Source organism: Castanea sativa, chromosome 12, assembly GCF_040712315.1.
Source record: "Castanea sativa cultivar Marrone di Chiusa Pesio chromosome 12, ASM4071231v1".
In the NCBI taxonomy this organism is placed as follows: domain Eukaryota; kingdom Viridiplantae; phylum Streptophyta; class Magnoliopsida; order Fagales; family Fagaceae; genus Castanea; species Castanea sativa.
The window spans coordinates 34,266,622-34,282,153 of record NC_134024.1 but is presented as its reverse complement, the minus strand read 5'-3'; the positions used below and the strand labels follow the sequence as shown (position 1 = coordinate 34,282,153).

Sequence of the window (15,532 nt, the reverse complement as noted above, 5' to 3'; positions counted from 1 at the left end):
TGCCTCCAAGTCAATCACTAATTTTTATATACTTGATGTGTACATTTGTTCTTTCATTATCACTCCTTAATTTGGTAAAATATCTAACAATCTTAGATAATATTTGCTACAAGACAAGAGGTAAATGATGGTATAATTTTGAGGACGTTGAACCATGGTTTGGTGAAATTGGATTGCTTTGATGGAACCAATTTTACACGGCAGAAAGAGCAATTGGCTTGGATTTGAAGAGTTCTTCAAATGATGAATCTATCATAATGAAGATTCAACGGAACAAGGTTTAAAGAAACATGTTTCTTTGTTGGCAAGACAAGGTGATGATTCTTTCATATTGTGAATGCATTAAAAGCCATGTTCATAGTTTGAACATTGAAGGTACGAATTTCTTGTTCATGGGAAATTTGAATTTCAAATTGATTCATGAGTTTCTTTGTTAGAATATTTGCATGTGTTGCGAATTTATTTGAATTGAAAGAAAAAAAGAATGAACTTTTGACATGTTTAAATGTTATAAAGTGAAATAGAAAATTTAAAGGATGGAATTTTAAACCCTTAAAGTGATAGAATATATAAATATTTTCTTAAGTGATTTACTAAACTATGTGAAGACATTACATAACATATCAGAAGATCTCACTTTAGATTAATTCAGACAACATCACTGAATTGAAGAGGAAAGTCCGGTTAAAAGTGTATCTAACACCGATTCTAAAGTAAATGTGAACAATGTTAAAATTGGAAATTCTAGTAAGACCAATAAACACTTGAATGTAAATAAGAGTATGAATGGTTTTAGAAGAAAAACTCCAAGGATCCCAACAATAACAAGTAGAATTTGTCATGTTTCCTTTGTGGAAAGAAAGACCATTACATTTGAGAATGTAAGTTCTTAAAGAATAAGAATAGTGGAGATGGAAATGCCAATGAAGCAATTGTCATTGAGGACATTATTGCTACAATGAGTAACGTATGTAATAGTATGATCACCATAATCATATGACTGTAATTATAAATCAATCTGATTGGTGTTTTGATTCAAGTGCAATGTTGCATGTGTGCAACTATAAGGCACAATTTAAGACTTATGAGGACTCTTCCATAGAACTAGAGGTGCTTGTGGATATCCATAGTAAGGCAAAAGTTCATGGAAAATGCATTGTTGAAGTGAAATTGGGTTTTGGCAAGAAGTTCTCTTGACTAATGCTATGTTTTCACATACTTGATATCAAGAGAAACCAATTTGTTATTTAGGAATGGTCTTGTTCAAGTATGGGGCATTAGTAGGCAATGGATATGCTACTAATGACATGTTCAAATTATCAATATGTTTTGGTTATGCTTATATTATTTGTGGCATGCTAGATTGAGATTTTTAAATTTCAAATTCTTGAAATTTATGTCAAAGCATAATATAATCTATATAAGCATGATGATTTGAATTGAATAGTGTATTAACTAGAAATGGTGAATATTTCTAAATGTCTATTCTTCTTTGTGAGGAACATGTCATAATACACCAAAGTACAATCCCTTATACACTCGAATAAAATGGTTTGGTCATAAGGAAAGAGAAGAGAACTCTATTTGATATGATGAATGCCATAAACTTGAGTGCAATCAGCTAAGTTCCTATATGATCAATGAGAAGAAGCTTTGCTTAGTATATGCCATGTGCATAATAGAGTTCCATCTCAAAGTTATTTCATATGTGTTATGAAATGAGAAAGTGACCCAATGCTTATCGTTTTAAACTATGGGGGTGTTTAACCTTTTGTAAAATGATAGACCAAAGAGGACTAATTAGTCAAAGAGTTATACAAAGTGTATATGTAGGTTTTGAGTAAATTCGAGGGTATGTAGTTTATTAGACTTAATGTCTAATATAAGAGTAAAATCAAGGGATATTGAATTTATTGAGTTTAAATTCAAAGATGATTTCAAGGATACTTCTTACCTACTTAAACACGAGTAAATGACTCCAATGTTAAATATCATATTAAGTGGTATTAAAGATTTAAACGTGGTTCACCAAGTGAACAAAGGTGGAGTCAAAGTGTAAGAAATAAAAGGAATTTTAATCCAAATTTTGTTTCATGTGAAGCTCTTGTTTACCTTGTTGAAGGTAATAAAAGTGTAATCCTAATTAAATACTTATAGTGCTCTTTGAGGGAAGTGATCCTAAAGTTTGAGAAAGCCTTGTGCTTGTAAAAGATGTAGTCTTTTATTGTAAAAGTTACTAATGATAAGATAGACTCAATGTTATTTAATAATAATTGGGTCATAATGGATCTACCTCTAGTTTCAAAACCAATCAGTTGTGAGTGGGTATTAGAATAAAATATAAAATCTTTTGGTTTAAGGTTAGTAAAAGGTTTGAAACAAAAGGAAAATATAGATTTTGATAACTATACACTAGTAACTATTTGTATTATTAGTTTAATATCGTTAAAACCATTCATATAATTTTTAAAGAAATTCACTATGTCTAATTATTACATCTTGATATATGCAATTACAGTGTGTGTGTATATATGTGAATTTTGGAATGGTTGAGAACCCAAATTGTAGGGTTTAGAAATTTATTTTTGGAATTATGATATCCAAGAAAGTGTGGGGGTATAATCCTCAATAAAGTCGTGGACTCATAAGGATGCTAATGTGCATCAAAGATGTGCTTGTTAAAGGTATTGAGAATTAATATCTAGGGATGTTAAATTCATTATGATTAAATTCTGCCATGTGTAATAGATGTCTCAAATTTAAACAAACACATATGGTGATCCTATTTGTAAGTATCTCTTTGTGTAATAAAGAGAGTACAAGTGAGTTCATTAATTGAAAATTCAAGGATCAATAATGAAATATTGGATTGTGTCTCCACATATAATTTGAGTATGCACCATATAAATGTGAAGTGACTTTCTTAAAAGTGATCTTGGTAAGGAAGTTTGCTTGAAAGGCCTATAGGTTTATACTTCCTTAATTAATTAAATGAAAGTCTTTTATGAATGGGAATCATGTAAAGAAATATAGTGAAGATGTGCACTATATTAATCTCATTTTGAGATTTATGGTATCTCATTTTGTTGAGATTAGTGATTTCTCATTCTATGGGGAATTGTGTTATCTCATTGTGTTGAGGTTAGTGTTGAGAACTTGTTTTTTAGATTTTAATATCTTTAAAGAGGCAAAGACACTCTAATTCTAATAATAAATAAAGAAATTATTGGAAGGACGGATGCATAACTCGAGTTTGCTAGTGAATTAAGTACATGCTGCGTATCATGTATGCAACTAAACTAGACATTGTCTTCACAGTATGCAGACTTTCAAAATTTCTAAAACTTGATGTTGATCACTACAAAGGACTTAATTGTGATGAATATCTATTATATAGAATATTCAAGTTTAATTCTATTATTGAAGTGAGTGATAACATCAATGTCTAGTTAGATAATCACTACATGTGGAAGTGCTATATGTAAGCATTAAAGAAATAAGTTTTATATCTTACTTTACTACAGAATTAAATTGAGAGCACTGATTATAATGGTAATAGACAAAGAAAGAAAATGGCTAAGGTTTTGATAAAGTGTCATGGCCACGACCATAGTAAGCCATTCATTGTACTGTAGTTGTGAAATCACAATGCGTATGATATATATGAGTTGTATACAATGTGAACTTAAACTTAAAAGTCTAAGACAAGAATACATAAGGCAAGTCAAGTGTGGTTGGACTAGTCCATTGCTTACGTAATTCTATATATAAAATAGGTCATTTACCAAAGTGTGTCTCGAGACTTGGTAAGGATAACATCCATTAGAATGAGACTAAAATCATTTTATTAAGAAAATCACCAATAGTGAGAGCCCAACCTCGAACTGATTATATCTAAGAGGTTTAAAGGGTAACAACAAGCTATTGATAAGTGGTTAATAAGAGCACTAAATTTGTGTCTCATTCAGGATGGATTAATGCAGACTGTTACAATGAAAATAGAGGATGAGTTTTAAACTCCTAATGAAGTTCGAAAATCATAAATGTCTGTGTAACAGGGACATAAGATGGAACTTCACCTTTGTGAACATAGAAGTGGTGCCGCTTCTAGCAAGAGTAAAAGGGTTTTTTCTTGTACATGTTCGCCAAACCGGGAAAATCACAAGGCCATAATAGTGCTAACAACATGGATTTCCAAAATGTGTTGTGGATATTTTCATGTGTGTATTGTTTTCGTTTTCAACACATAAGAGCTTTGGTTTAAGCACCAAGCCACCATTAACTTTGTTGATTTCTTGAGCAATTTCACTAAAGGGAGGTTTAGAATGTGTTTGGATAGAAATTATTGTTGCTGCGTTTTCTGAACTTGCATTTTCTCCTCTCTCTTTTTTCGTTTCTGCTGCTGGGAGGACAAAGTGCGCAGTGCGCGCACTGTTCATGTACTTTTTTAGCAATTTTTTATTAAAAATGGGTCCCGCAGTACTATTCACACATTTAAAAATTATTTTGCTACAATGTTTTCAGTTTTTAGTTTTTAGCAATAAGTTCTATTAAACAGACCCTTAAGTTGAAAGACACCTTCCATTATGCATGATAGAATATCAATCAAGTGAGACATACTATTACAACCTAGTGGGGGATTGTTGTATATATCAGTATATACATAGATACGTTGTAATAATAATATAAAGTTGGAGAGTATTCATTTGTAAAATGAATAAAGTGAAAATTCGAATTCTGGAATTTTCTTTGTGAAAATTCAAGTTCCAGGAATTTCGATTGGTCGAGACTTTTGTTCGATCAATCTAAATGTTGAAGGAAATAATCTTGGAGTTTCTGCAAGATTCGATCAGTATTCGATTTATATTCAATCGATCGAATAAGAGCATTCGATCGATCGAAAGTAACTCTCGATCAATCGAAAATCGCAGAACGGAATTTTCTACAGAATCTTCAAGTGACTGTTCTGAAAGTTTGAAAACGTTTCAAGCCTTGTAAACGGTTTTATGAAACATTTAAACTCTCCATACGTACCTTTTGAAAGGTTATAACCCTATGGTATAAATACAGGTTAATGTTCACTTGAAAATATGACCATCTTCCCAAAAAATAATAAGTTACAAAGAAACACAAGAAATCCTGTACGTATTCTCCAAAATTGCTATTTTTAAAATCCAATAAACTTAGTTGTATCTTGGAGACAAGTTTGTAGAAACCCTTTAGCAACTTGCGTATGGGGACAAATATTGTCTAAGGATAACATTCAATTGTGCCTCCAAATCAATCACTAATTTCTATATACTTGATGTGTTCATTTGTTCTTTCATTGTTACTCCATAATTTGATAAAATCCTCAACACAAATTTGTCTCCAATAGTATCCTACCTCCTCTCTCTTTCTCTTGTTGTTAGTTATATTTCGCCTCTCATTTCCCTTGTTAAAATATTATATGTAAACTAATACATAACATAATTTTAAAAAAATTGAGATTTATATTTTGTTAGAGTATCATGACCAAGACCACTCTTAGGCCTATTTATTGTCTTTGTATTATTCTTGTACCACCTAATAAAATCTCACTACACATTTACTATAGTTATGTAGTTTTATTGTACTACTAGATTAATTGGCCTTTTTCTAAAGAAAATAAAAATAAATTGGCCTTTATATACTAGCCTTATGCAGTATTCATTACTTGTTCATTTATTAATACAAGCGTGCCACCAGCGGAGCTAGAGGGCTGGCAATCGACAGAGGCAGAAGCCTTGATTGTCTTACATCTTGACACAATTGACGTACAGATTTCTCAGTTTTTTGCTCTCTCCATCTTCCGTGCCTTCTTTGTTTAACAGATTGTCTAGGTATGGGTTTGCCAATCATTTTTGAACTTTTTATATCTTGTCTTTAGTGAAATAGTAGCACAGATTAAAGGATACTGAACCGGTGTAGTTGGGTTCGAGATAGACAGTGTTTTTGTGAAACTATAATTCAGTACTCAAACGGTATAACGATCTCTTTTGTAATTTTTTAGTGTCAATGTGTCAAAGTTTTAAGTGGGCACTTTTCCTACATGCCGCAACTACCTCAATTGTAGGAAAAGGTTTTTGCTTTTATAAATAGTATATGACATTCAACCATAGTCCTAATCTAAACATTGTATCATATATATATATATATATATATATATATATATATATATATATATATATATATAACCGAAACCTCTGAAACTTTCACAATTTCCCACGACAGCACAATATATAAATAAAATTATCATTTTATTTAAATAAATAAATATATATAACGAAGCCTCTAAAGTTCTCACAATTTTTCACGTCCAACACAATATTTAAATAAAATTATCATTTTATTTAAATAAAATTATTTTTGTTTAATCCAAACTTAACAATGAGTGAAACTCTATCTCTCCAACAAGTCCAACTTAAACTCAAACTCATCATTTTTTTTAAACAAAATTATTTTTGTTTAATCCAAACTTAATAAGAAGTGAAACTCTATCTCTCTAACAAGTCCAACTTAAACTCAAACTCATCATTTTTTTAAAACAAAATTATTTTTGTTTATCCAAACTTAATAAGGAGTGAAACTCTATCTCTCTAACAAGTCCAACTTAAACTCAAACTCAAACATTGATATTATTATTATTGTTGTTGTTATTGTTATTGTTGTTTTAGGGATGAAAGGCCTAGAAATGTATATTGGGTCATGGGCCTTGTCCGAGGACGTTTAGTAGTCCGAGGATAAGTAGGTGTTAGGGAATAAGTATGAGTCAGAATGTCACGAAAGACTTATGACCAAGAAGGTTTGGGAAGGAAGTCTGAGGAGGAAAGCCTCTTCAGCTAAGCAAAGCAGAGGTCAGAAAGTTTGATTTTCCATCAAGAGCAACACTCCGGAGGATTATATTAATAGGGATGAACCTTAGGAGAGAATAGGACAAAGGAAAGCCAAGAAATTTCTAAGAGAAAACTGCTACCACCGCATTAAAAGCTTTGCAGCTAACCCTCTGGCAGCATTAATGTGAAGGTGATACCTGAACAGTGGTATTCAACCTTACAGCTACTTTCAAAGATTTTGGGAAGGTGCTGATGGGACAAGGATCAAAGCCAACAACTTAACCTACACATGGAAGGTGGAGATGAAGAGAAAGAGGAGAATATAAGGGAGAAAGAGGCCCTTTACAAAGGGATCCATCTGAGAATCTGTAGAAAAAAAACATTGTAGTAACAAGCACTAAAATTGTAATCCAGCCTAAAAGAAATATATCCAAGAACTGTTCACCTCGGACTTTGTCGAGGGAGGATTCCTTTGCATATAGGTCTTTTTTTCTTTGTTTTCTTATCATCTTTTGTCCCTTGTGAGCATTGTTCAATTCATTAAAGCCTAGTTTTTAGTCAATTCTCTTCAAATTCATTGTGTTGGGCTCTTTGGGCCTTAGTCCTATGACCTCTTGGGCTTAGGACTCAAATCGCGCCCTTACAATTATTATTATTATTATTATTATTATTATTATTATTATTATTATTATTATTATTATTATCACCTCTCTACTTCACTAACGTGATACTTTATAATAAAGTGCAAACTTATAACCATAGATTATTATTTTGTTTCAATAATTTCTAAGCCGTAAATCATTTGATTTTTTAATATTTTTTAATCTTTTAGAAGTTTTAATATCTGAATTTTAAAGTTATTTTTTACGGTATCTAAAATTGTCTGACAAATTTTTTATAAGCCATTACACGTTTAAGCAATGACTTTTTCGTCAAATTATAACACAAATTGAAATCATACAAAAACAAATCATGTAATGGTGTAGTTTCTTAATCAATTTAAAATTTTATAAAATTATTTTAATTTATCTTACAAATAGATAAGTTCTCGTACATAATACGGATTAGTGACTAATATCCAAAGTTACGAAACTCAACGACCACCCTTCCTTTCCTTTTTTCCGGCATTTTTCTCAATAGTTCCACACGCAGTTTACCACGCATGTCACACGCTCTTTTATGTGTCAAAACATGACTTCTACCACGTGTCACCATCCTATTTTGACAAGCCAGGCCTATCTCCACGTCATTGTAGGCCACGGTCAATGTCACATTAATGCATCCTAGCTACCACGTCAACAAAGGTTGCCATGTAATTAGTGCCACATCAGCAAAAGTGAGCATGTCATCAATGCCACGTGAGCACCAAATCAACCCTATCTATTATGTCAATAGCCACATCAATGTTAAACATTCACTAACTTTGACATGTGCTTTCTCACTAAGTATTGTATGTTGATTTCATATTTTCGATTAAGTTTTTCATGTGAAGTGTCTAGATGGCCTAGAAAGATATTTCTTGCCTTATTTGCATAACTCTGTATGACATAAATTACATTCTTTGGTCCCAATCCATGCACAACTTTTTCTAGGGTTGCAAACTTTGGCTCTATGTCACAGAGGAACTCAAGAATGCCCGCTTAAAAGGAACATCTGTCTGAGTCATGTCCCTCGTCTTTTGGATTAAGCCTATTGCAATCAAACAACACAATACCCTCATTATTTACTACTACACCTGCACATCATCCACTTGAAATTCACAAAACAATAGCTCCATTATGTCTCTACCTCTAACATATATTTTATGCACTTGAGGTTTTCATGTCCCCATACTTTCCTCCAATTGTGTTGTGCAAGATCCTTTGACGGGACAGGCAATCGGCACAGGTCATATACTTAAATTCTTGTTCAAGCTCTCCATCTTACACATTTCGATTTCTACCTATGGATTCTTAGTAGCTATTTATTGTCACCCTTAGCTACCCTTAATTGCACTTTGGACTTCTCGACTTGGCTATGCACTTCCTCTCCGAATACAACTTTAAGCGTTTGAGGATCTATTATGATTTGTGATCAATGTCTAGTGGTACTTTTAATAACATTTTATGTTAACTTGAAAAACATTTAATATTGTTTACTACTTTTAGTCACAATGTTATTATGCTTTGTATCATTAGCTATCTTAAGGTGACCATCGATATCTTTCATGTTCTACACTTCTCTTCACAGTAAACCTCTTATACTTCGTGCCTAACCTAATGTTGATTAGGCAAGAGACCTTACTGATTGTCATTCCACTATATATTGCGTACTACTTAGTGCAGTAAGATATATCTTAATTACTTAATTACTTACTTTACCACTAAAATTACTGACACTACCTAAATTAGAGGAATACACAAGTGTCCTTCTATCTTTTTTACTACTCCTATATATTGTGACAACAAAAATGCCATTTAGATTACTTGTAACAGTTTCTTCCACAAACAAACTAAACATATTGAGATCATTGTCATTTTGTTTGTCATAATCTTCTTTAGGGCGCCTTAAAACTCCATTTTATTGCATCTCATGATCCGTGTGAAGACATCCCAAAATCAGATTCTCATGGCATTTTCGTGATCTTGTGTTCAAACTAAAATTAGTCTATTGCACTCCATCTTGAGTTTAATGGGGTTGCTGAAGTATTAGACTCAATTCCCCTCTTAGGCTCATTGTACCATTTCTGTACCACTTTGTACTATTATAGTATAGATGCATTACAATCTTGTACTTATTTTGTACCACTAGTTTTTTTCTTTTTTTTTAAGAATGTACCACTAGGTTAATTGACCTCTATATATAGACCCTATTTATACAGTACTTATTTCATTCAATAATATATCATTGATGTCCCTTACTTCAACATTTATGAACCTGTGGTATAAAATATAGATTAAAACATGTATATACATGCAGATTTTTATATATAGAAAAATTAACCTGAAAAGTAGGCTAGGGAAACATGTTAAAATATAAATCTTAGATATTATATATATGCCTTAACCCTTAGCATAGATGAACCAATCTTAAACCAATACTGATATACATTAGTTTAGTCCCTTCCTCCAATTTATTGTAAGCTAATTAACTAGTTTTTAAAGTTAAAATAAGTTATTTATGGACAGTTTGATTCACCTAATATACCTGTAAGAGAACTATAATTTTCATTGAGTGGTGCTTGTAACAAATAAACCTAGTCTAACTTCAAAATAAGACCGTTTCCTAATTTGCTTTGCTACAGGATTAGGAGAACCAAACTATTTGATGTTAATAGTTTCCAAAATACTCAATCATGATGTATCCCTGTGCATTCAATCAAGGAGACATTTTGTCTATACATATGAATACAAAATCATAAGGTTGTCATTATTAAAATTACATTAAGAGTACTAAACTATGAATGTTAGGTGAACCTACTTATTAGAACATAAACCCTATGCAAGTGGGTCCATTAGGTACTCACATCAAGGGAGTGCTTAGCTTCAACAAGAATGCTATCATTCACCTCTTCACTAATCCCTATACAGCCAAATCAAAAAATTTCAAAGCAAGCTCTTCAATTCATCCCAATGGGACGAATTCAAGAGTTTCATTTTTTTTTTTTTTTAAATTTTTGAGCCGGGGGACAAAAGAAAGATCTACATTTTCAATATATTTTGGCCCCCAAGAGTTCCTTAAAGTCAACACTCATTGTTGACTCTAGAGCTAGCTAGAGAGCTAATGACTAGTGAAATTTTCTATATATGTTACGTTAGTTTTACTACTAGCATTATATTAGAAGCATGAATATGATTTTTTTAATCTAGTGAAGATAGGACAGAGGTGACCAATCATCTTGGCTAATGGCTAAGGAAAGAATAAGAAAATATAAACATAAATCTTTGGGATTCCCATTGATATTGTAATTAAGTATGTGTTATCTAGAACATCTCAAACCATGTTTGGCTCTTTAATTAAAACAATATAAACCGCATGTGGGATGGGAAGGACAATTGAGAGTGATATATGTATCATTATTGAACTTGATAGGTGAAGAATGTAAAACAATACAAGCTGACCCAAATTCCAAGACTTAACGTGGAGTCACTCCATTATTGTTGTTCAGTAAAAACTACATTATCTTCATGAAGAAAGTTAACTTTAAGCCTTCATTGTAGCAAGAGAGAGAGAGGGAGAGAGGATCTCATTTCCAAGTTCTTGAAATTAATTTGGTTTGTTCTGACAAATAGGAAAATTAGTGATTGGGACAAAAGATTAAAAAAAAATTCAAGGAAATGCCTATTTTAGGCTTATCAGTCGTACCAAAAAACATAGAAATTCTCATTATATACAACATTTGAGCATAGATCATCCTCATCCTCATCATCATTAACATAACATCAACATCATATTCTTCAAAGAGACATGATGAATTAGTTCCTCATCATTCTAAGGGCTAGTGTTTCAAGCTCACCCCAGTCATTGCCATAAGGTCTTCTCTTAGAACAATGTTGGACTGAGCAATCCTCTCTACAGCTTTGTATTTCTTGCATGTACATTCCATCATTGCTATGGTCAATTGACTCAAGTGAGCTCTGAGGGGAAATGGGATTCATGTAAGTTGGATAAGTTGGAACCATTGGCACCCCAGCAACGTTATTCCCTGGCCACTGATTCTCTATGTTAACGTTCCTCGAATCAATTAGGCTTTGAGCCAGTTGAGCCTTCACTTGTAGCAATTGTGCTTGCAAGCATGCCACCTATAAAAAAATATAATTAGATTTTGTTTGTACATTGCTATTTTATGTAGCCAACCATAGACTTGACTATTGAGGACTTGCTAAAGCCTCCTTAGACTCTTAATTTATCGAGAAAATTAGAAGAAATTTGCTTTGGTGGAAAATTTTTAAATTGATTGTTGTGATGAGTGATTTTGGTTTTTTTTTTAGATATGATTAATACCCATTAACGAGAAGTTGCAATTTTAGTCATCTAATTGATTCAACTCTTCCTTTTATTTAATGATGAAAAAGGAAGGGCCGTATTTAAATTTTTTTTTTTTTTTTTTAAATGGAAAGAACAAACCAAAAAAAAAAAAAAAAACACATCTCAAAGAATTTTATCTTGAACATAATTTATGCAACATAAAAAGACTCATGGAAGGAACCAAAAAATAGAAGGAAAAACAACTTAACTCAAAATCTCATCAGAAGGCTTTGTAAAATCGTACACCTAGCTCGCAGCCCAAATAAGAAATAGCTTTTAGCCGAGAAGGGGGGAAAAATTGTCGATATGCATGTAATGCCAGGCAGGGAAAACTAAAAAAAAAAAAAAAAGAAGCAGAAGAAGAAATATTCAAAATAACCTGTTGTTGCAAGGAAAAAATGTGAGCCACACATCCATAAACGGGGTCTCTAATCCTTGCTTGAGCTTCATAGGCAATAGTGACAACAGCCTCACAGCGATCATGAACTGGGACATGCAACAAAAGCTTGGAGACATTACTAGCACCAAACACCTTGTGAATGGCTGCAAATCTAGCAGGACCTTGTTCAGAGCAAAAATAAGGAGCAAAGATACAATCTGTGGCACACTTTCTTCTGAGAAACTTGCATGCCCCACAAGGAGAGCCAGTACCAGTACCAGTACCAGTACCAGTGGCAGTACTTCCATTATTCCCAGCCCCAGATGCCATAGTAGCAACTAGAAAGAGAAAGAGAAAGAAAGATACAGTGAAACAAGAAAAGGAATAAGAGACAGAATAATCAAAAACAATTTTTAGGCACACGGGCACACTAGGAAATGGTGCACAAAAAAAATGAAGAAAGACTAATGTGTGATATGGGTTGGCTAGGAAAGTGGGGCAATGAAGAAGTTAAAGATACATAGAGAAGGGGAAGTCTTATAAGGAGTGTGAATGGGAGACATAGAGGGCCTGAGTGTAGGGTTCTATGGGAACATTTCTTAATGGGTTTGCTAGTTTTGTTGTTGTTTTTGTTTTTTTTTTTTTTTTAATATATGGGTTAGAACTTGGACCAACTTATATAGAATTTTTAAGAGCATGGTTTAATAAGTAAGTTTGTAATATAATATTAGGGTAAGTTTGATTTTGGGGGTTTGATTGATTAGGGATTTAATTTTCCGCCGAACGCCGCACCTGGGAACTGCTGCTGTTTGTCGCTTTGTGGATACTGCCACCTGCCAGTTCAGTTCTACCGACAACCACAGTCATACCACACTCATGCTTTTAGTTTTAGGAACTACTTTGTTTTTTGCGGTAAACTTTATAATCTTCAAATTTATAAACGTGTGTTCTAAATATTGTCCCCCTCTCTTTCAAAAGAGGTGGAGTTTCTATAAAATAAAATAAAAATTGTATTATTGGTGTCTGTATGTGTATTTGGAGAAGTTGTTGCACGAGGGAAATAGTATATATTTTACTGTAACTTATTTTTAGTAGCTTATTTGTATAGTATTTATTAAATATTTAAATATTTAGTTTTTTTGTTAACTGTGTGGTAAAAAATTAAAAATTAGTTTATTTAAAAAAATTTTAAAAGTTAGATTATTTATCAAAATAACTGAGACAAAAAACAAAAAACTTTATGCAAATAAAATAAGTAAAAGGTATAAGCATTCTTTAACTTGATAAAATTTACTAAATATGAATTTTTTTTAAAAAGTTGAGCTGAGGAGGGAAAATGTTTTTATTTTAAAAAAACTATACTTAGAAAAAAGATTTTCTAAGTCACCTTCTCAAATGTAGACTTTGTGTGTATTTGAATCTTATCTATAAGTCAACTTTATTGCTTCTTTTTTCTTACTATCTGCGAGTCTTATGTTTGTCTTTTATTTATTTTATTTAGATTTTACTTTTTCTCAACAGTACCAAAAAAAAGTTGGACAAAATGTTCCACTCTTTTATTGTAGCATTAGCGATTTTTTTTTTTTTTTTTAAATCCCGGAGTGTGAAAGCTTGGAAATAGGAACACCAAATTGTCATGAAACTAGTGCTTTTCTTTCTCAAAGTCTTCATTCGTAAGAAAGTCTCGGTATAGAAGCTGTGTGACCCTCGTGCAATAAGCTCAATTTATTACATGAGACAAAAATAGTAGCTTAAAGTGGCAACAAACTAAGCTGCTTTGCACATAGGCCATCATTTCCACAAAGCAAATGCCCTCTCACTAATCACTAATATATCCCACCCCTTTTTTCTACTTTTTTTTAACCAGAGGAAAAGCATTAATTATTTATTATAACAATTTTTTTCACAGCCATTATTATAACAAAAATTAAATACATTGAAGGATGGTCATTTCAATTGCATCCACGGAAAGGTATGATACAAAAAGTTCGAACACTCATAATTTTGTAATTTTTTTTTCATTAGCGTCTTCAATTGGATTCGTAGGGGTTATTCATCCAAAAATTCTAGCAATTATATTTGTCGGTTTTTTCTTTTCAATATGGTTGCATGGCTTTTCCGGTAATAATTCATTGTTGTTATATATTCAAAGGTCATGTTAATAAATACCCTTAAGACAAATTGTTAATAAATTATTTTAAAAAAATTTTAACACCACTTTTATTGGAAATATAAAAAGTTGTTAAAAAATAATTATTTTATTATTTTTTCATTAAATATTTCTAAAAGTAATTTATAAACTAATACACATAAGGCATCTGTTAATTTTCTCTACATTCAAAACCAATTACCTAAAAGAATGCCCAATTACTAATCTCTTTTTTTGATGCTATAAATAGGAGAGGACCAAAAAGTAAATAATGTCATTGAGCTACAAGTCTCTTATACATTTACTTATTAAAAGACTTGTCTTGCTCTATTATCAACCATATATTATCTTACCTATCGCCATATCCACCTACATGGTTTGTCGGCCTCCTCTCTCTCTCTCTCACTCTCTCACTCTCTCTCTCTCTTAGTGACATACTTATTGCTTTTCTCTACTACAATTTCCTGCATTTAATATGTTGTATATTGTATATCTCACTCATTTTCTTACCCATGCGGGTTGCACGTTAGCCTGTAGCCTAAGCTACAAGTTTCTGGAGAGGATACACCATCTTTTGAATCATCAGCCATGGGAAAAGAAAACAATTTGGTGTTAACTTGGAATTTTCAACTCCAATCTCACAACACTCAAAACCAGCTGTAGAGAAGTTGGGTTTGAGAATGGTGCAAGAAGAGCCACGTTCCTTGTACCAAATATTAAAAAGGTAGAGCATACATCATTTGAAGATGAAAAGAAAAGATAACAAAAACAAGCATGAATGGGTTCGTCACTCTTAACTAAGGAAAAATGGCTCTTTGCATAGAAAGTACATTCTTACCTCAGCTATGCCGCTTCATGCATTATCTTTGCTTGGAAACCATTAACAGCCACAACACACAGTTTTTAAGGGATCCATAAGAATTGCTCACATGCAAAATTTTCTGGTCTACCAAACAGTGACATAAGCAACATTAATTTTTGAGTCAATCTATAACATCATCCATGCACATGGCACACATGCAGGCTGCCTAAAAGATGTCCTACTTAAAATCATCTACCCAACCAACACTGTTCTATCTGAGGCAGCATCAAAGGCTAGCTTGGTTATCAACAACGTTCCCATGCTTTCATTGTTTAAACACC

At 32.3% G+C, this 15,532-nt stretch overlaps 1 protein-coding gene across 2 annotated transcripts; it reads right to left on the bottom strand.

The window, feature by feature from the left end:
- Window positions 1-11,161: 11,161 nt before the first annotated feature.
- Window positions 11,162-15,252, bottom strand: LOC142619886 (LOB domain-containing protein 29). 2 transcript variants are annotated; one of them, XM_075793237.1, is made up of 3 exons: window positions 15,228-15,252; window positions 12,241-12,578; window positions 11,162-11,635 (listed from the first exon to the last, which is right to left on the bottom strand). In XM_075793237.1, exons 2-3 carry the CDS (start codon window positions 12,568-12,570, stop codon window positions 11,309-11,311), a joined length of 657 nt encoding a protein of 218 aa, XP_075649352.1. In that variant the 5' UTR covers window positions 12,571-12,578; window positions 15,228-15,252; the 3' UTR covers window positions 11,162-11,308. The 2 variants fall into 2 exon arrangements, with proteins under 2 accessions (XP_075649352.1, XP_075649351.1); XM_075793236.1 differs by lacking the exon at window positions 15,228-15,252 and having other exon boundaries at window positions 12,241-13,007.
- Window positions 15,253-15,532: the final 280 nt, after the last annotated feature.